Raw genomic sequence first — 21,246 nt, forward strand, 5'->3', positions numbered from 1 at the left:
GTATATATATGTATATTGGCAAATTTAGCCAATTGTTAAAAATAGACTGATGGTCTATTTGAAATGTATCTACATGTTATATCATCTATGAATTATTGTTTTTGATTGATCAATGTTTAATCAATTTAATATCACAGGCAGAGATCAATGCCACCAGAGTCCAGCTGCAAGAAGACTGAGAGAGACACAACAACTGATCTGAGGTACAGTACAACATTTCTATCCTTACAAAAAATCACAGATTCTGAATATGTGAACTTATCCATTCGTTGGACAACTTAAAGGGATAGATCACCTAAAATGAAAATGTACTCACTATTCTCTCACTATCATTAGTTAATACATCAGTGTTTACTTTTTGTTTTGCCTTTTTTTTTTGCCTAAAAGCCCTTTAAAAAACTCTAAACTGTTGTTTTGGTCTGACACTCAGCACAATTTCTTGTATGATATCATTTAACTGTTTTACTATTATTCAAATAATATTACTTGACTAAATTAATTAACTGCTTGTACAGTATGACTTAACTATAGTTAATTTCCCATCATTTTAGATTAAATTTTATTCTGTAATCTAAATGTATCTAATGCATTATTTATTTATTTATTTTCATTTCAAAGGGAATTAAAGCTAAATCTGTTAAGGAAGTTTCAGTGTTTGTCTGAAGGAACAGCAACCCAGGGAGACCCAACACTCCTGAATGAGATCTACACAGAGCTCTACATCACAGAGAGTGACAGCGGAGAGATCAATAATGAGCATGAGGTGAGACAGATTGAGACACAATCCAGAAGAGCAGCAACAGAGGACACATCTATCCAATGCAGAGACATCTTTACACCTTTACCTGGACAAGACAAAGCCATCAGAACTGTGCTGACCAAGGGAGTCGCTGGCATTGGGAAAACAGTCTCTGTGCAGAAGTTCATCGTGGACTGGGCTGAAGAGAAAGAGAATCAGGACATCCAGCTCATATTTCCACTTCCTTTCAGAGAGATCAACCTGATGAAGGACAGAACACTCAGTCTGTCAGATCTGATGTGTGTGTTTTTCCCTGAAACTAAAGAGATGGAAATATCCAGTGAACAATATAAAGTGTTGTTCATCTTTGATGGTCTGGATGAGTGTCGAGTGTCTCTAGAGTTTCACAGCAATGTAAAACTGCATGATGTCTCTGAATCTGCCCCAGTGGACGTGCTGCTGATGAACCTCATTGCAGGGAATCTGCTTCCCTCTGCTCTCATCTGGATCACCTCCAGACCAGCAGCAGCAGATCTCATTCCCACTGAGTTTGTCCATCGAGTGACAGAGGTACGAGGCTTCAATGACCCTCAGAAGGAGGAATACTTCAGGAAGAGAATCAGAGATCAGAGTCTGGCCGATACAATCATCTCACACCTGAAGTCTTCCAGGAGCCTCCACATCATGTGCCACATCCCAGTGTTCTGCTGGATCTCAGCCACGGTTCTGGAGAAGATCTTCAGTCAGGCAGAGAGAGGAGAGATTCCCAAGACTCTCACTCAAATGTACACACACTTCCTGATCATGCAGACCAACATCAGACATGAGAAGGACTATGAGGAAAGGGTCAAGGATGAAGAGATGATCCTCAAACTGGGGAAACTGGCTTTTGAGCAGCTTGTGAAAGGCAACCTGATCTTCTATGAGGAAGACCTGAGCGAGTGTGGCCTTGATGTGACAGAAGCTTCAGTTTACTCAGGATTGTGCACTGAGATCTTCAGAGAGAAGTTTGGGTTGAATCAGAGTAAAGTTTTCTGCTTTGTTCATCTGAGCCTTCAAGAACATCTAGCAGCTCTATATGCTCATCACTCCTTATCAAACCAGAACAGGAACGTGTTTAAACAAACAAAACAAAATCTGTTGTCTAAGGTTTTAAACCAGAAGAAACATGATTCATTATCTGTTCTCCATCAGACAGCTGTGAAAAAGGCTTTACAGAGTGTAAATGGACATCTGGATATTTTCCTGCGTTTTCTTCTGGGTCTCTCACTGGAGTCCAATCAGACTCTTCTACGAGAACTACTGACACAGCCAGGAAGCTGCTCCTACAACAAAGAGAAAACAGTTCAGTACATCAAGCAGAAGATCAGGGAGGTTGACTCTCCAGAGAGATCCATCAATCTGTTCCACTGCCTGAATGAACTGGGTGATCATTCACTGATGAAGGAGATCCAGCATTATCTGAAATCTGGACGAATAAGAGAAACCAAACTTTCCTCTTCTCAGTGGTCAGCTCTGGTTTATGTGTTGCTGACATCAGAGCAGAAGTTAGATGTTTTTGATCTAAAATATTTTATTGCACAAAAAACAACAGCAGATGAAGTTCTTCAGAAGCTGCTGCCTGTGATGAGAGAATCCCGATCAGTTCAGTAAGTCACACAGACAACAATCACTACTATTAAAAAATAAAAAAGTCATATTTATGATTTTAGCATATGGTCTCTTACCAAAACAACAAAAGTGTTACGTTTTCCCACTGCTGTCAGAGAACAGGATAGTGTGAGACTCCAACTTTATACAGCTGGAACCTCTGAAAAAATGTTCTATGGGACACAGTTTCTTTGTAGATTTTTCAGATAGGCGAGCATAACCTCTATTTGCGAGATGTACCACCGTGGAGACCGAGTCCAGCTCCATCCAGACAAAGGAGAAGCTTGCTCTTCTCTCATTTGATCCGAGCCCCCAAGAGGTCAAGGTGCCAGAGCACTATGTCTTTGTGCATAATCAATTGATCCTAAGACTGTGCTAAAGTCAGCCAGCTGAGACAATTGAGAATGCAAATGCCTGCAATCCGGAGTTGCAATAGGACACCGTCAATGAGTTTAAAGATAACCAAAAGAGGCAGAGAAATTGAGGAATTTGTACTGCCCTTTCTGGCCCCCAACTGTGCTAAGGGAAAACCGAGCCATGATAGCATGTGTATACTAAATATAAACTTACATTTCTAAATGGACTTTCCACTTTTTAATGATTTGAACCAATACAAATGATTAAGGAAGAAATTCTTAATGCTATAGAGCATTAAGTAGAGCTGTAGTTTTGCTGATGATGACATGAGACACACAAACGCACAAACAAATATGCATATAGAGACTGTATATAAAGACACAGATTGATTGATATAAAGAAAGAGAGAATTAATAATTTATCATTAACATTAGACTGGCATTATTATTAGGTAAGGAGGAGTCATTGAAAACTGTTTTTAACACTTCAGTTGTATACAAAACCTGGAGAAAGATTGTGAGGAGGTATTATTTGTCTTCACAAATTTGTGGTTTATGTTTTGTAGTTTATTTTTAGAATTTTATAAGATTTGTACTTTTTTAAAATGTACTTTAATAATAACAACAATAATAATAACGATTAATCATGTTTACAGTATGTTCATATAATTGTATATGTTTTTTTGTCATGAGATTCTTTATGTGTCTCTTGCTACCTTTATAGCAAGTTTCAACATAATTTTAAGATATAAAGTTACAGTTCAAGTTGTTGTGTTTCATACTGATGTGATTTGGATATTTATATTCACATAAAATATTCTTACTTTTTTAGTGGTGCTGAATTTAACCTCCTATAACACCACATTGAATTGGTTTTGATCCTGATCTGAGAGACTAAAGAGTGTCATTGTTCTCTACAGGATTAGACGTCGTGGAGTCACAGATAAAGGTTGGGCTGCTCTTGCTTCAGCTCTGCGATCAAACTCTTCACATCTAACAGAACTGAATCTGTCACAGAATATACTAGAAGACTCAGGAATGGAGCTGCTTTCTGATGGACTAAAAGATCCTCATTGTAAACTAAAGAAATTGAGGTAAGATATGTATCGTCTGGTTACCAACGTAACCCAAATTCCCCAAATAGGGAATGGAGACGTGTGACTACGGGAGATCACTAGATGACTAATCACTCTGAAAAGAAAGAAAAAGGGCCAATAAATGCCAAATGAGTTGGCAGAGCTCCGCTCTGCAGGTGTCAGTGATTAGTCATTAGTGAAGTATATCAGTTGGTGTCTGCGGAGCGATCATCAGATTTTTACCAGCTTAAGACCAAACACTCAGCCAACAGCTGGAGACTCAGATGCTGTGACGGTGAAAACGCTCGTCTCGTTGCCTATTCGGGGAACGTGGGTTACATTCGTAACCAGAACGTTCCCCTTCATGGGAACTTCAACGTGCGTCTGGTAACAGACTACGGGAGACTGTATGAAAACGCCACAGCAGCTAAGCCTGTCCCGCTCCTGATCTGTGGTTTGTCAAGCAAAGCATGAACGAACCAGCATCACCAAGAGCGAAACCTTCCAACGTCCCCTAGGCCCTTTAATTACCATTATATGGGAATATTAGAAAAAACTTAATCGGGGATCGTAAATGTGCTTTTACCTAGCTAATATAGACTAGGGATTTTAGAATACGACAGTACGTTGGCAAAGGGTGCCAGTCCCCGAAGGATGAGGATGCTGCGAAGACCACCTGCAACCCAAGAGAGGAAACTTGATGGCAATAGGAACATATGGACTAGCCCTAAGGAGGAGGAGTGCTACATATGATTAGCTTTTTAGAGGGTAGGGAAGACACGGGTCCGCTTAAAAAGGGGAACACACTGTGGCTGAAATAAGCATATGGGGTCACTTTGAGGGACCGCTCATAGCTGGCACCAAACCTCAGCATATGCGTAGACCAACTGGACATCATACTGAGCCAGGCACCCGGCTCCCCTGCTAAGTCGGATGCTTGGGGCCTCAGAGGTATTCTCTAGGGTTCGCCAGCTGGGAATTTACTAACAGAATAGAAATGAGCACTTATCTCTGGGTTAGGGAGCATGGTGCAGCAAGCCTTTTTGACACTAAACCTTATTTCCATCTCTGGATGGCGTGAGAGTAAACCAACCCGAATTCCAGGCACGAATTGCTGACCGAAAATGCCAACGCGAGCAGCAGAGCTGTCTTCATAGACAGAATTTGTGAAGATACCGTATAGAGAGGCTCGAATAGATCTCTCTGCAGACCCGCCAGGACTACAGAGATCCCAATAGGGGATGAGAGGGGGCGGATGGATTTAATCGGTTGATTAGATTATGCTTCCAAGCATGTTGCCATTCACCTCATTATGATAAGTGGAGATGGTAGCCACGTAAATCTTCAGTGTGGAGGGTCACAGCCTGTGCTCCAGCCTATCATAAAGGAAGGATAACACAACGCTAATCTGGCAAGTTCAGGGGTCTTCTCAGCAAGAAGCGCACCACTCAGCGAAGAGACTTTACTTCAGGGCATAGGCATGCCTCGTAGAGGAGGAGAAGCAAACAGGTCAACCTGGGCTTCCCCGAAGTGATCCCATATCAGCTGGACCAAGCCAGGGTGGAGTCTCCAAACCCCTTTGGGACGCTAGCAGCCGTGAGAGCACATCGGCTACATGGTTGAGCTCGTTCGGGATGTAAATGGCACACAGAGATTTCAACAGCGTGTGACTTCAGAGGAGCAGACGGCGAGTGAGCTGAGACATGCAACATGAGCATATACCCCCTACTATGAAACATAGTAAAAGCGGAGAAGAGTGAGAAACACTGCCAAAAGCTCCAGGCAGCTGATGTGCCAATGTAATCAAGGTCTCGTCCATGAACCTGTGATTGCATGCTCGCTGCACACGGCCCCCCAGCTTGTGTTGAAAGCATCTGTTGACATGACAACAAGCCTGGATACTTGTTCTAAGGGCACACCAGCCCGTAAGAAAGCAAGCCCAAGGGCTGAAGTTGCGGCGACAAAGCGGAGTGATGTTCACTCAGTGTGTGCCCACGCGCCATGCCTGTCTCGGGAACTATCAAGAAACCTGCGTAGAAGTGGTGTCGTATAGAGCAATCTGAGCGGCGTGACAGTGGCTGCAGATGCCATATGCCTCAGGAACCTCTGAAAGCTTTTCAGTGGGACCACTGTTTTCCTGTCGAATAAACTAAGACAGCATAGCACCAGTCTGGCGCGCTCCTCCCTGTGCACCCTATCCCTGTGCATAATCAATTGACCCCGAGATAAAACTAGAATGAGCCAATCGTCGAGATAATTTAATATGCGTATGCCTGCGAGCCATAAATTCGCTAGAGCACCCACCGCGAGCTTCGTGAAAACCCACAAAGACAGGGAGAACCAGTAGGGGAGGACTTTGTACTGCCATGCTCGACTTTCGAATGCAAACCGTAGAAAAGAACGGTGGTGTGGAGGAATGGAGACATCACAATATGCTGCAAATGCAGAGTTTGAATTTAATTGAAAAGCTACTGTTAATTAACCGATTTTTACAGTGGAACAAGTCTAAAGATAACATGGCGAAAGTTATTTTGTTTCATATAGATATGTCAATGATGAAAATTAAATAAGTTTCTTCTCATTTATTTTATGGTACTGAAAGGAACCTCCTTAAACACCTTGTAGAGGTTATTGTTCACCTCAGACTAAACCTGTTAACGCTGCTGTGAATAAAATTACTGAGACTGAAGAGTGTCATTGTTCTCCACAGGTTGATTAGGTGTGGAGTTACAGATGAAGGTTGTGCTGCTCTTGCTTCAGCTCTGGGATCAGACTCCACACAACTGACAGAACTGGATCTCTCACTGAATTATCTTGGAGATTCAGGAATGAAGCTGCTCTCTACAGGACTGAAGGATCCTCACTGTAAACTGGAGATACTGTGGTAAGACTATGAATTTCACAACATTTTTCTCCATTTTGCTCCCGTGGTGAGTATAAACAGAATTAAAGCCAAAACTTTTAACATTGTCTTGTCAGATGTTGTTTCAAACTTCTTTTAATTCAAGCTTATTATAGTTATAGCAATACATTATCACACACTGTGTTGAGGTTTTATAATTACTCAGATTTTTAAATGAATATACTCGGGTATCATGTAGATTAGGGCCTCTCAAAATCCGGACTCTAATCCGGATCCGAACCGTGAGGCTATTTAATCCAGACCCGACTCCATTTCGTAATGCAAGACCATGAGTAAAGGATTCAAATGGTGGATTTCCTTTATTGGTAAATGCATTAACCTCTTTGAAATCAACTATTTAGTTGTTTGTATTTTTGTTAAAAAAAATTAAAATAAAAAAAAACAAGCCGAAAAAAAATTCAAGGCGTAATATTCAAAGTTTTCCTGTGTGACTCTGTTGTCATGACACCCAGTAATTATACACAGCTTCACATGCTCGAGCAGGCTAATCATGCGTGAACCTGCTTTAATGGCTTTAACACACCGCAGCAAAGCGATCATTCGAACGGATGAAGATGTTGGTCTCACGGAAAAGAAAACTTGATTAAGAGAATCGACAGTTCAGAGTTGAATGGAAAGTTAAGTATGCGTTTATTTTGCCACAAGCCAGCACAAAGCCATTCTGCTTCATTTGTAAAGAGCCAGTTAGAGTTGTAAAGAGTGGAAACGTGAAATGCCACCATGAAACGAAACATGGACATTTTAAACGGCAGTATTTATAAAATACAGACATAAGGACCACAAAACTATAACACCTAAAATTTTCATTACGCACCTTTTTTTTATTCTTCACCTTTTTTTGGAGACAGGTCTGAATGTAGACCTGGTGGTGTTGGCGTGCATGCAATGCTTTTTAATGCCCACCCCTAACCCTAACCCTCACAGTGATGTCACTAGCTCCACTGAGTGCATTGTGTCTGACCATCACTGAGATATGCAATCTGAACTTGAACATGATGATCATGGCTGCATCCAGATACTATTGTTTGTTTGGCCTACCTTTTGTTGTGTTTTGTACAAAAATGCTCTTATATTAGTGTTTTTGCCACATTTGCACTGTATTTAACGTGTTTAGAATGCAAATGCCACTTTATTTAAAGAAAAATAAATAGTGTTGACTTGTGATGCATGTTATGGATGTTTTTTAAAAACAAGTTATGCAATATCATTTGTTCGAGACGTTTGAATGTAGACATTGAGAAACCCTGATGTAGATTGTCCTGAACAGTCATCAGATTGTTTAAGGTTTTTGTGAGAAGAATTTATTGAAGTTATTATTGTAGCCCAGCTTTTCAGCAGTTCCCTTGAATGCGCTTAAAAAAACTTGAACTTCATCTTCATCATAAGCAAAAGTTTGTATTGATTTCACCAGACCCAATGGTGGGTTGTTTGTAATTTGATGCAAGACAACTTGACTAGACAAAACCTTGCAACATCAACTGCAAATGGCTTTTTTTGTTTGTTTTGTTTGTTTAACAAAGTTCACAAAAATGTACCCACCCTTCAGTGGTAAACAATATTTATGACGTTCTTCTGTTGAACACAAAAGAGAAAGGAAGCTAAAAACCTGTAACCACTGATATATTTGGAAAAACATACTATGGAAGTCAATGGTTACAGGTGAATTGATCCTGTGCTGGCTCAGGTGCATGTTGGTTCCACCCACATATTTGCCTTGATTGACAAAACGGTTACACCTATCGCTTGCCTGGGGCAATCATTTAAAAAGAGTTGGCATTACATTTAAAACCTGTTGGCATTGCGATGACTTGAGTGTGGATCGTTGCTTGCTTTGGTTTTGCTTTGCTTATGTTGTTCCCCAGTTTGTTTACACAAGTTGCACACTGACAAAACATGATATCTTTTTCCATAATTATCTTTTATTGGATTTTTCAGAAACAACCACAAAGAAACACTTACACACACACAAACACACACAACACTTGGCACTGTCTCAGACAAATCCCATACAATGAGTCAATGAACAAATAACAAAGACAACATAGTTTAGCAAGTGATAATAATTTAATAACTTATTAATTTGTTTCATTATTTTGTTGTAATCTTTAGATGAGTTCGATACCTGATACATCTGTTCTAAATTAAGAAGAGTATTCCGTATCTCCAAAAGCCGTTTCTCCCTTTCTTTTTTCGCAGATTTATAGGAAATTATATGCACACGCATAACCGCTTTTAAAGTCTCCCAGAGAGTAGAATCTGTCACCTCTCTATTGTCATTGAATTCTATGAAATCTTTCAGCTTAGTAGTGATATATTCTACAAAGTTATTATCAGCAAGCAATGATGGGTTAAAGCGCCATAAATAGGACTGCCTAGGAAGAGAAAAATCAATGGACATGATAAGGGGACTATGATCATATTAATATACCACTGTACATTGTATCAACAATGTGCGAGATTAATTGTGAATTGACTAAAAGTAATCCATTTTACTGTGAGATTTGTGCACATGCGAATAATAAGAATAATCCTTATCCGTGGTGTGTTGGAGTCTCCAGATGTCCACTAAATGACTGCAGTTAAATAAATTATTTAAAACTTGCACAGACACAAGTCCAGGAGGAGGGCATGTTGACAGTCTATCTAAAAAAGGGTCTAGGTGACAATTAAAATCTACCCCAATAATAATATTAAAAGTATTGTCAACTGGGAGCAAATCGAAAACCTTTAAAAAAAAGTTAGGGTCATCTATGTTTGGACCATAGATGTTCTGGAAAGTCAGAGGGATTGAATTTAAAGTGCCAGAAACTAATATATATCTGCCATGTGGATCAGTAACCATAGAGGAAAACTGAAACGGAATATTTTTCCAAAAGAGAATAGCTACCCCACGCACATGGGATGTGAACGAAGACTGATAAACCTGTGAAACCCAATTACACCGCAACCTGCGCTGTTCGGTGGCTTTGATGTGGGTCTCCTGTAGGAAAACTATGCTGATAACGACTTTAAATGTCTAAATACTTTCTCCCTTTTTATTGTCCCCTATTGTTCCAAGAGGCTAGTTTCACAGCTCCTCCAGTCACAACTCTACCAAAAGACCTCTGCATAAAAGTAAAAGAGGGGGAAAAAAAAGACTCTTACAGTGTAAACACTTTTGAACTATTAGTAGCATCAAAAAAGAAGTCATTGCAAGGAGTGTAGATAGTAAAATAAACACAAACAAAACAACGACACAAAGAACACCCCACCCTAACCTTACAGTGTCTAAATCAACAAGACACAAAAATCCCCGTTCCATCTAAAAAGAAGATGCAGAGTGGGTAGCTGTAATCAAAAACTCACACAAGAAAATGCAAAGGGGAAGACCCCTCTCCAGGTCCTCAGATGTAAAAGCACATTATGCATGTTACCGTTAAAAAAATAAATAATAATAATAAATAAAAACAAAAAAAAAACATTTAAAAAGCATTAGTAAACATGAAATAATTGCTTAAAATACACTGATAAGTCATAATAATACGAATAAATAAATTAATAAATTAATGAAACAAAATATAAATAAATTTATTTAATTTAGATAAATAAAAAAATAATAATTAAAAAGACAAAGTAAATAGTAATAATCAAAGGAGCAGAATCAAACCATATTATGATCTCAGTGACAAATATCAAAACAGTGTGTGCATGGAATACACGCTGGAGGTAGTAGTACGAACCGTCTACAGTTGGGGAGACTTTATGCCAAGTGGTGCTCGCTGCAGAGCCATTTGAGGAGAGCTGAGCTCCAGCGAGGGGGAGCTTAAGTTTGAGCTCCACCTATTTTGCACTTCTTCTACGAGTGATGTCACTGGGGGTAGGGTTAGGGGTGGGGTTGGTGTACGCATTAAAACAGCTTACAGGAGGAGGAGCAACAGCTCATGCTCCCCCTCGCTGGAGCTCAGCTTTCCTCAAATGGCTCTGCAGCGAGAACCCTCTCCTTTATGCTTCTCCTTTGGGCCGCTCTGAGTGCCCACTGAACACTTGCACGTATCTCGCTGCTTTTGCCGGGTCATCAAAAGTCACCGGTGCCTCCAATCCATACCCGATAGATTTGCAGCCTGGCCGGGTACCGTGAAAACTTCATGCCAGGTTTACACTTCAGCAGTGTAATCGGGAAAATTGAAGACCCGTTTGCCTTTAAATTCCACCGACTGCATTCTCCAACGACGCACAATCAGCTCTTTTTCTTGGAAATTATGGATGCGTGCCAGAATAGTATGCGGCATTTCACCAGCAGCTGGCTTTGGGTGAAGAGAGCGATGAGCTCGGTCAACTTTGATTGATCAATAAAAAAAATTTTAAAAAACCTCAGTAAAAGAACAACTTTGCAGAGGACTTGGAGAGAAGCCCCAACCGAACACGTCTCCTAAGCATGCGCACTAGCATTAGCTAACAATTTTTGTTTGTTGTGCATTAAACATTTCTTTCTGATTGTGAAGTTGCTGCTTCTCTGTGATGTACATCCTAACCTCAGAGACTGAAGAGTGTCTTTGTTCTTTACAGGTTGGAGGAGTGTGGAGTCAGAGATGAAGGTTGTGCTGCTCTTGCTTCAGCTCTGAGATCAGACTCCTCACACCTCACAGCACTGAATCTGAGTAAAAATATATTAAGAGACTCAGGAGTGAAGCTGCTCTCTGATGGACTGAAGGATCTTGAATGTAAATTGGAAATACTGTGGTAAGAGTACATTATCATGTCAATGTAATCCTTAATTTCACTTTTATATATTACAAGCAAAAATAACAATAAAAATAATTAAGGCTAAAAGAATTGGCCTGCCTTGTAAGTGACGAGGATGGGTAATTATTATGAGATTCTTTCTAGTGTTTCTAACATATTCTTCATAACAGAATATAATACATGACTGCATGATGCACAGCTTTTACAGCTGTTTTATTTCATACAGGTGTGTTGAGGTGTGTTTTTGTTTATAGAAATGAACTTCCTCAAAGCCCATGTAGAAGGGGTTCTGCATATTAGAATGAACCTGTTAATCAAGAGTGTCAATGTTCTGTGCAGGTTGATTATGTGTCAAGTCACAGATGAAGGTTGTGCTGCTCTTGCTTCAGCTCTGACATCAAACTCTTCACACCTGGGAGAACTAAATCTGACTAGAAATAAACTAGGAGACTCAGGAGTGAAGCTGCTCTCTGATGGACTGAAGGATCCTCACTGTAAATTGAAGAAATTGGGGTAAGATATATTAGTAAAACCTGATATATAAGATGTCAGCATCCTCTATTTTCCTTCAATGAATAACAATCAAAATTAGGATGAAGTCATTTAACTGGAGTATGTTTTTCAGTCTGTCATAAAAATGCAGAAAATCAGTGAGTTTAGAATTTAGAAATGTGTTTATTTGAGCACACACACTTTGCATTTGTGATGACACCTACTTGCATTTAAACGGGGGGGGGGGAGGAGATATTAACACACATAGAATAAAATGCTTCTTTTGTTTGATAGCAGAGGTTTAGTTCTTTGGTTTGATATACAAGAAAATTCAGAAGGTCATGATTCACACTAGTTAAAGGGCCATGACACCCCCACTTTCGGTTAAAGTCTACTTCAGAATTTGTTCAAAAGATGCATGATTAATGGGCGTGGAGCTCCGCGAGCACAGGGTAGGAGTGGGCGTGGCCAGCAGGGGAAAAGGGGAGCGAACAACTGTTGTTGACAGTTAGCTCACAAACTGAGACACAAACCGTGAGGAGACGCATGAGTTTTTAGTTTACAAAGTTAAAATGCAAAGAAATAAACAGTGATTTAATGCCCTGCTACATTTGTTATTCGTAATTTCATATACACATAACCACAATTTATATCATAATAAAGATAAGTGTGTTCATGTAAACACTATAAATGAGGATTCTCCCTCGATCCCCGTGTTTAAAATTATAGATCTGAATGCAGACTCAGTGCTGCAGGTCTCCTGACCTGCCTATTTTAACCATTAGTCCTGCTGGTAATATAGAGGATTTAGGCAAACACAGCAGCACAGTGATGTGTCTGAATGTAAACGAACTCCTGATAAAAGACAGCGTCCGCCATTCTTCAATTCTCGTACTGCTCTCCCAACAAAAATGCTTGCAGCACACACACAGCTTTGCTGTATGATCGGCCCTGACAGGATCGCGGGGAAAAACATGCAACAAACCCCGTGGATCATGGAAACAAACACATACAAGCCTTCATGAACGGCTACTGCGTGCCGTGGGTCCACGTCTCACAGCTTGCTTGAAACTGGCAGGTCTGCCTTGCCTTCGGAAAGCACGTGCTCTCATGAATAATTAAGCAGCCGGCTCTTCTCATAGGATAAGAAAACTCCGCTATGAATAATTATGAGAAACCGACGCGTCATCATTGCACTTGCAGTTCTGCGATACGTCGCCGATTTTGATCCCGCCCCAAAAATCATTTTAAACCCGGAAGCTGAAATTAGCTGACAAAAGCTCAAAATTATCCAGTTTCCCCCACAATTAAAGCTGACAGGTGCTAACATTGCCTTAACTGATGCTCAACACACACACATCTGTTAATTTATAAGAAAAAAGTTCTCCAGGGTGTCCTGAACCTTTAAATAGTAACTTTATATAGCTTTATTTTACATTCTTGGGGGATACAAAACACAGACATTTCAGCACAATGGGCTCTATCATACACCCGGCGCAATGTGGCGCAAGGCGTGATGCAATTGTTGTTTGCTAGTTTCATCTTGATGCAAGAGTCGATTTGACGTTTTGCGCCATGCCGTTTTAAATAGCAAATGCAATTGTGCTCAAATGTGCGCCCATAGGCGTTCTGGTCTAAAAAAGGAAGCATGTTGAGGCGCATTGCTGGCACGTTGCTATTTTGAGGAGCTAAAATACACTGTTCAATAGACCAGCTAAAAGGAGGTCTAAAGCCCAGCGCAGAGTGCGTTAATTGTAAACCTCGCTTACACATTGTTTTAAGGTGCAGTAGGTGATCTGCCAAAATGCGAACCGCTTAGCATATTATCTTTGGACAGCGGGGAGGGACTGTGATTCAAAGCCACACCCCCTGAAATTGCAAGCGCACGCACCGCTTCACAACAGCAGACAGACAACCCACTAGTTTATGTCATTCGCCAGTTAGTTAGTGCCAGCGCCGTGCAGGAATTACATTTATTATACTTAGCCACACTTACATGCTATTTCAGAGCGAATATTCAGAGTAGCGGTAAGCAGTATAGGAAGGCTGTCATTGTTCAAAAATGACCCAATGTGAATATAAAAGCAAATTCAGCTCAATAAAGCAGATTAGGCAGAATAGCGCTATTTACTGATGTTTTGTTATTAAACTAAATATAAATCTACATTATAGATGCTGTAAAAGGACCTTATGAAACTGAGAATAATCACATCAATCTTTCAGCAGGAGATTTCAGTGGCTGAACAACACGTCTTTGCATGTAAGCCGTTTATAACAGAACACAATCTAACATAAGCTGCTTAGCCTGACTAAAATAGTTTTAAAACAGAACATTACCTGTCTAACAGTAATACTCCAGCCATGGTGTCGTCCTTCTTCCAGCGTGCTAAAGTAACTCCAATATTGATTCAGGTTTTTAAAAGTTTCAATTCAGCATTTGATTTCTCCCGGTTTGTCTCGTGACCGCGCGGCGCTTATGCAGACGGGCATGCGCGAATGGCTAATCTGCATGAACAGAAGTCCGAATCTACATTTGCTGACAGACAGTCTGACTTGCTAATCGGAATTTTGGGAGATGTTGGACTCTATTTAATTGGATGAACATTTTTTAGTTTTATGCCTTACCCAGATTTTAAAAATACTTATAAACACATTTAGATCATTTACTGTAATCATTACTATTGGACTGTGAAGAGACTTTCAACCAGCACAACAAAACATGTTTCTGAAGACAATCACCTACTGCACATTTAATACACACAGGATGTTCAGCAAATAAAATAACAAATATTTTAGCAAATATCTTTAGAAATGAAAAAGAATTAAAGGATTAAATTATTACAAAACATATTATTTTCTAGCCTACATAATTATAAAAACCATACTTTCATGTCTTCTTCATCTCGGGAGGCTTTTTCAGTTCATTCATAATAATTTGCTTTTGTATAATGTTATTATTATTAGCAGTATCATTTATTAAATGCATATTTATATTTGTTTTATTAAATCCAAACTTAGATTTGTCCACCTGTCAGGTTTTAGACCATATGGGGCACAGCTTGTGTATTTGGATGTAACTTAGTTGTTTAAACACACTTCGTTATTATTGTTTATTTATTTGTTTGCTGGAAATTAGAACTGAATTTAGAAATCTTTGCGCTTAATAAACAAAATTAATTATGTATAGGCTAATGGATGTCTGTGCGAACATCATGTTTCCTTATCCACGAGAGTGAAACTGAAAGTAAAGAGTTCTTATTCTCCCATTGCAGATGTTGTGTTTATCTGTTTTCTCGCTAGTGAAGTGTTCAGTTTTTCCACTTACAAAGTCGCCAGGTAAATAGCAAATGCTCTTATGGCGTGACACAACTGGCTCTTAAAGGGAATGGGAGATGAGACTTTGATTGGTTTATTCTCAAAACACACCTATAACTCATTAAGAGAATAAACTCAAACCTGTTAGACCATGCGCCACGGCGCAAAGCAAATTTTCCCGTCCTTAAAATAGCAAAAGTGGATTCTGACACGCCCTGCGTTTGCGTTTGCGCCCTGCGCTTTGCACTTTGCACCTGGATCGTCAAAATAGAACCCAATGTCTTCCTCAGTGCGTGACACAATCTTTCACTCCACCCTCTTATTCCACAATCACATTATGGGCTCTATTTTAATGGTCCATGCGCAGAGCGCAAAACGCAGGGCGCAAACGCTTTCAGGGCGTGTCAGGACGAGTTTTTGCTAAATTAAGGACGGGAAATCTGCCTTACGCCGTGGCGCATGGTCTAAAAGGGTTGAGTATATTTTCTTAATGAGTTATAGGTGTGTTTTAAGAATAAACCAATTACAGTCTCATCTCTCATTCCCTTTAAGAGCCAGCTGCGTCACGCCAAGAGCGCATTCACTATTTACAGGACGCAAAGTAAGTCTAAGTTGAAAAACTGAGCATTTCACAAGCAAACAGTTCACAGTTCACAGTTTTTTTTAACAGAAAACAGTTAAACAGAGCATCTACTGCGTGAGAATGAGAGATAATGGATCTACTTTCACTTTCACTCTTCTATAGGGAAATCTTTACGCACAGACATCAATTAGTCTATAAATAAATACTTTTGTTTGTTAAGCGCAAATATTCATTTCAAAACTATTTCTAAATTCAGTTCTAATTTCCAGCAAACGAATAAATGAATAATAATAGCAAAATGTGCTCAAAAACCTGAGTTATATCCTAAAACATGCTGTGCCCCATATGACCTAAAACCTGACAGGTGGTCAAATCTAAGCTTGTTTTTAATAAAACAAATATAAATATGGATATAATAAATAATACTGCTAATAATAATAACATTATACAAAAGCAAATTGTTATGAATGAACTGAAAAAGCCTCCCGAGATGAAGAAGACATAAAAGCAGTGATTTTTCATATTAATGTAGGCTAGAAAATAATATGTTTTGTAATATTTTAATTCTCTATATTTATATCATATATCTATTCTTATTATATCTTATATATATCCTCAATATTTAAATTTTTTCATATGTAAAGATATTTGCCTATTGCTCTCTTGTGTGTATTAAGCAGTGTGTAAGCGAGGCGCAACTCTGCGCTGGAGTTTAGACCGGGTTTGTTTTGGTCTAATGAAAAATCTTTTATAGTTTCTCAAAATAGCGACGCGCCAGCGGTCCGCCTCAGAACGCCTCCCTTTTTAGACCAGAACGCCTATGGGTGCACATATGAGCGCTAATGCATTTGCTATTTAAACAGCGTAGCGCAACGCCTCAAAACCACTCTTGCACCAAGCTGAAACTACCAAAAGACTACTGTGCCACGCCTTGCGCCACACTGCGCCGGATGTTTGATAGGGCCCTAAGTCATCAGTTAGACAACTACACAGTCTCATTTTCGCTTCAATATACCTAACAACACAAGAATTATTTCCTCCACCTGTAAAAGCATTATCTCCATTGCACAGGAAAGTAAAATTTGAATTATCATCATTCACTTATTCAAATCTTTGAAAACAAATGCAATGAAATTCCAAAACAAAAAAAAATACATTTTCATATCATTATCTGTTTCATTAAACACACAAACTCCATGGTTCACAACGCTGTAGATAAACAATAAAACATAAAAAAAAAAACACTGAAAGATCTAGTTCCTCATTTATTCCTCTTGGTGTTAGTGATTAATATTTATGAATCTAGAAGGCTTCTCTTAATAATTCTTCATTTAGATTACTTTCTCTACATGACTCGAATGCTTGCTCCATTCTTATACATTCTAGTTGTTTTAAATCATGTCCGAAATCCATAATGTCTTTCTGCTGCCGAATTTGAAGATATCAATAAGTGAATGACGAGAATTCAAAATTCAAATTCAAAATACACTTGGATTTATTCTGTATTATATTTTTCCTGAACTAAGAGACTGAAGAGTGTCAATGTTTTCTACAGGTTGATTGAGTGTGGAGTCAGAGATGAAGGTTGTGCTGCTCTTGCTTCAGCTCTGACATCAGACTCCACACAACTGAAAGAATTGAGTCTGTCTGAAAACTATCTAAGAGATTCAGGAGTGAAGCTGCTCTCTGATGGACTGAAGGATCCTCACTGTAAACTGGAGAAACTGTGGTAAGACATGTTAACATGTCTAAATAATCCTTATTTTTTTCTTTTATCAATAACCATCACAATTAAAAACTGATCTAATGACATATAAAAGAAGTTTGCTACCATAATCTTTAAAGTAGAGTACACAGACGAGTGCATAATGTATAGATGTTACAGCTGGTTTATTTCATACACGTGATTTAATGATGTTCACATATTAAACCTCCTCATGTATAATGCAGGATTGTTCCTGCACCTCAGAATGAATCTGTTAGTCAAGATTAAAATCTATTATTAAGTCTCTCTTTCTGATTATGAAACTGCTTCTTTGAGCTGTAGATGCTAAACTGAGAGACTGAAGAGTGTCATTGTTCTCTACAGGTTGGAGTATTGTGAAGTCACAGATAAAGTTTGTGCTGATCTTGGATCAGCTCTGAAATCAGACTCCTCAAACATGACGCAATTGAGTCTGTCATTTAATAAACTAGGAGATTCAGGAGTGAACCATCTCTCTGAAGGACTGAAGGATCCTCACTGTAAACTGGAGAAACTGTGGTAAGACTATATGAATTCGTAAATATAATTCTTCATTTTCCTTTAAAAAATAATAACAAAGTTATCAATAAAATAAATTGACAAAGGGTACTGTCATAATTGAAGATGATGTTAATCATCATGATATTCTTTCCAGTGTCTTTATAGTAACGTAAAGCATGATTGCATGGTGTTAAGATGTTACAGATGATTTATATTATACACATAGAATTTTGGTTACTCACATATCGAAATGTGCCTCAATCCCCATTTACAGTAGAAGTGCTTCTACACATCAGAATGAACCTGTTAATCAAGAGTGACAATAAATCTTTTAAAATCTTTTTTTTTTTTTTATTCTGATTGTGAAGTTGCTGCTTCTCTGAGCTGTAGATCCTGAACTGAGACTGAAGAGTGTCAATGTTCTCTCCAGGTTGAGTTTTTGTGGAGTCACAGATGAAGGTTGTGCTGCTCTTGCTTCAGCTCTGAGATCAAACCCTGAACACCTGAGGCACCTGGATATAACTGAAAATAAACTGGGAGACTTAGGAATGAGAATGCTCTCTGATCTGAAAGATGATCCACATTATAAGCTAAATAAACTCAAGTGAGTGATCTTAAAAATGTTTACATTTCTAGACATTTATTTATGCACCATAAACACTTCATGTAAGTCTCTATATAATGATTTAGTATTTTTACAGGTTAAAACACCAGCTGTGTTCATGAACCCTCATAATGTAAATACAATACTTTCAATTGAAGTGATTAAGCTCGTAATAAGCATAATCATAGTAAAATATGACATGCTTCAGTTGAAATGACATGCTTCAGTCTACGTTTCTTAAACATTTGACTGCAGTTTCGAGGTAAAATGAAGGTTACAGGCCAGTGTTATGTCAACAAATCATTTTCACAGTAATAATATCTATGTGTGGGGTGACACGGTGGCTCAGTGGTTAGCACTGTCACCTCAAAGCAGGATGGTCACTGCTTTGAGTCCTGGCTGGGTCAGTTGGCATTTCTGCGTGGAGTTTGCATGTTCTCACCGTGTTTGTGTGGGTTTCCTCTGGGTGCTCCGGTTTCCCCCACAAACACATGCGCTATAGGGGAATTGATGAACTAAAATGGCCATAGTGTATGATAGATAATGCAGTAATAATGTCACACTCATTTGACTGTCTGTTTTACTTACAGGTTGAGACAGACTGAGCATCTCTGGATAGATCATCAGAAGAAAATGATGGCCGCTGTGTGTCAAAATATAATTTATGGCTCTTGATTTTTGGCAACAGGTGTCAACTTGATGACATCCTGTATGCCTAAAAGGATTGTTTATGAATCTGCCATATGGAGGTACAGGAAGAGTTCCACCATTTTGGTTTAACCATGTGTCATGTTTTCACCTACCTCGCTCCCATCTCCTCTTAACTTGTATAGTCTAGGTAAAATGAACGAAATAATTTCAGTGGCGGCCAGCAACGAAGTAAATGAAATTCGTTATTGTACTTAAGTATTTTTCCATGTATCTGTACTTTACTTGAGCATTTTCATATGGCGAGACTTTGCACTTTAACTTCACTACATTTCAAAGCCAAATACTTTACTTTTTTACTCAATTACCTTTTTACAAACCAGTCATTCCTTTTTATTTATATGGGTGGATTAAAATCCATGTTTTTTTATATGTCATAGTATGTTTCTGTTGTTCTATATACAGCTGAAGTCAGAATTATTAGCCCCCCTTTTGATTATTTTTCTTCTTTAAATATTTCCCAAATGATAATTAACAGAGCAAGGGAATTTTTCACAGTATTTCCTCAAAAACTATTTCTTCTGGAGAAAGTCTTATTTGTTTTATTTCAGCTAGAATAAAAACAGTTTTTAATTTTTTAACCACCATTTTAAGGTCAATATTATTAGTCTTCTTAAGCTATTTTTTGTTTACTAAGTCTACTGAACAAACTACTGTTATACAATGACTTGCCTAATTAACCAAACCTGCCAAGTTAATCTAATAAACCTAAAATATTTTTTACGGTCATCATGGCAAAGATAAAATAGATTAGTTATTAGAAATGAGTTATTAAAGGGGTGGTCCTCTACGATATCATGTTTTAAACTTTAGTCAGTGTGTAATGTTGCTGTGTGAACATAAACAACATGTCTGAATGTAAGACGCTCAAAGTTCAATACAAAGGGAGACCTTGGCTTTTACAGAGTTAACTTGACAAACCCTACAGCGAACAATGTTTGGGGACTACAAATATACATCCGGGTTAATGAAATCATAAACCCTTTAGGTTACACGCATTCACTACACGCAGTGAAGGGGCATGGCCAGAGGTGCTGTAATGTTAAAGCAGAGAAAGCTAAAATGGCGTCCAAACGTTACTATTTTCACAGAGCTCGTTCTGTTTTTTTTATTTGGGCTTCCAAAGGAACACAGAAGACAGAAGTGCTTACAATTTAATTTTAATTATGTTCCAGACTTATTAAATTAGGCAAAAATACAAGTAATTTCCTGCAAGTCAATTCTCCATGTTTATAATCTGATCCATGATAGTTTCACTTTGTATCATCCACTTTGAGCCAGTATTGTTTTTAACCATGGAGTCCTTTTTTGTATCTTATCAGAAACTCCTAACTCAAATGATCTTATTTCAAGCCTTGTGCACTTTCAGACTTTGATTAGTTTTGATCTGTTTCACTTTATGATATAATATAAGGTGTAGCTTAAATAAGCTCTGCATGATGAAAGGACAAAAACACAACATAGGCTTAACTTTTTGCTCTCTAATATTTAATTTTTTTTCTTCATGTGTGAAAAACTCAAATTGTGGTTTCATTGTCACATTATACAGTCATATCATGTTTCCATTCCTGGAAATGACATATAGCAGCAGAGAATGAGTATTGTACGTTTCATTTTTATTTGTTCAATATTTTCAGTATTTTTTTTTCTGCAGTAAAACTTCATGTAACATGCTATCTCTGCATACAATATAGTTATTTTATTGCCTTATAGCCAACATGTTAATAATTTTTAAAGAATATAGATAATTAAATTGTGGTTTTTTCTGTATCATCCTGAATAGTTCATATACTCCAACTGAATTATTAAAAACATTAGCTTTCACAGACAACA

General features: G+C 38.4%; 1 protein-coding gene across 1 annotated transcript; it reads left to right on the top strand.

Annotated features, from left to right (window-relative positions):
• The first annotated feature begins 136 nt into the window (after positions 1–136).
• Positions 137–21,242, top strand: LOC100536924 (NLR family CARD domain-containing protein 3-like). The gene is made up of 10 exons (XM_073931365.1): positions 137–203; positions 619–2,388; positions 3,666–3,839; positions 6,532–6,705; positions 11,290–11,463; positions 11,806–11,979; positions 17,412–17,585; positions 17,946–18,119; positions 18,532–18,705; positions 19,296–21,242. Exons 1-10 carry the CDS (start codon positions 148–150, stop codon positions 19,378–19,380), a joined length of 3,129 nt encoding a protein of 1,042 aa, XP_073787466.1. The 5' UTR covers positions 137–147; the 3' UTR covers positions 19,381–21,242.
• The last annotated feature ends 4 nt before the right edge of the window (positions 21,243–21,246 follow it).

This window comes from Danio rerio, chromosome 19, assembly GCF_049306965.1.
Source record: "Danio rerio strain Tuebingen ecotype United States chromosome 19, GRCz12tu, whole genome shotgun sequence".
In the NCBI taxonomy this organism is placed as follows: domain Eukaryota; kingdom Metazoa; phylum Chordata; class Actinopteri; order Cypriniformes; family Danionidae; genus Danio; species Danio rerio.

What these genes read in the sequence shown, in the direction of transcription:
- LOC100536924 (XM_073931365.1), top strand. Translation starts at nt 148, where the DNA reads ATGCCACCAGAGTCCAGCTGCAAGAAGACTGAGAGAGACACAACAACT. An exon ending in TGTAAACTAAAGAAATTGAG is followed by an intron (nt 3,840 to 6,531) that starts GTAAGATATGTA and finishes TGTTCTCCACAG; the next exon opens with GTTGATTAGGTGTGGAGTTA. An exon ending in TGTAAATTGGAAATACTGTG is followed by an intron (nt 11,464 to 11,805) that starts GTAAGAGTACAT and finishes TGTTCTGTGCAG; the next exon opens with GTTGATTATGTGTCAAGTCA.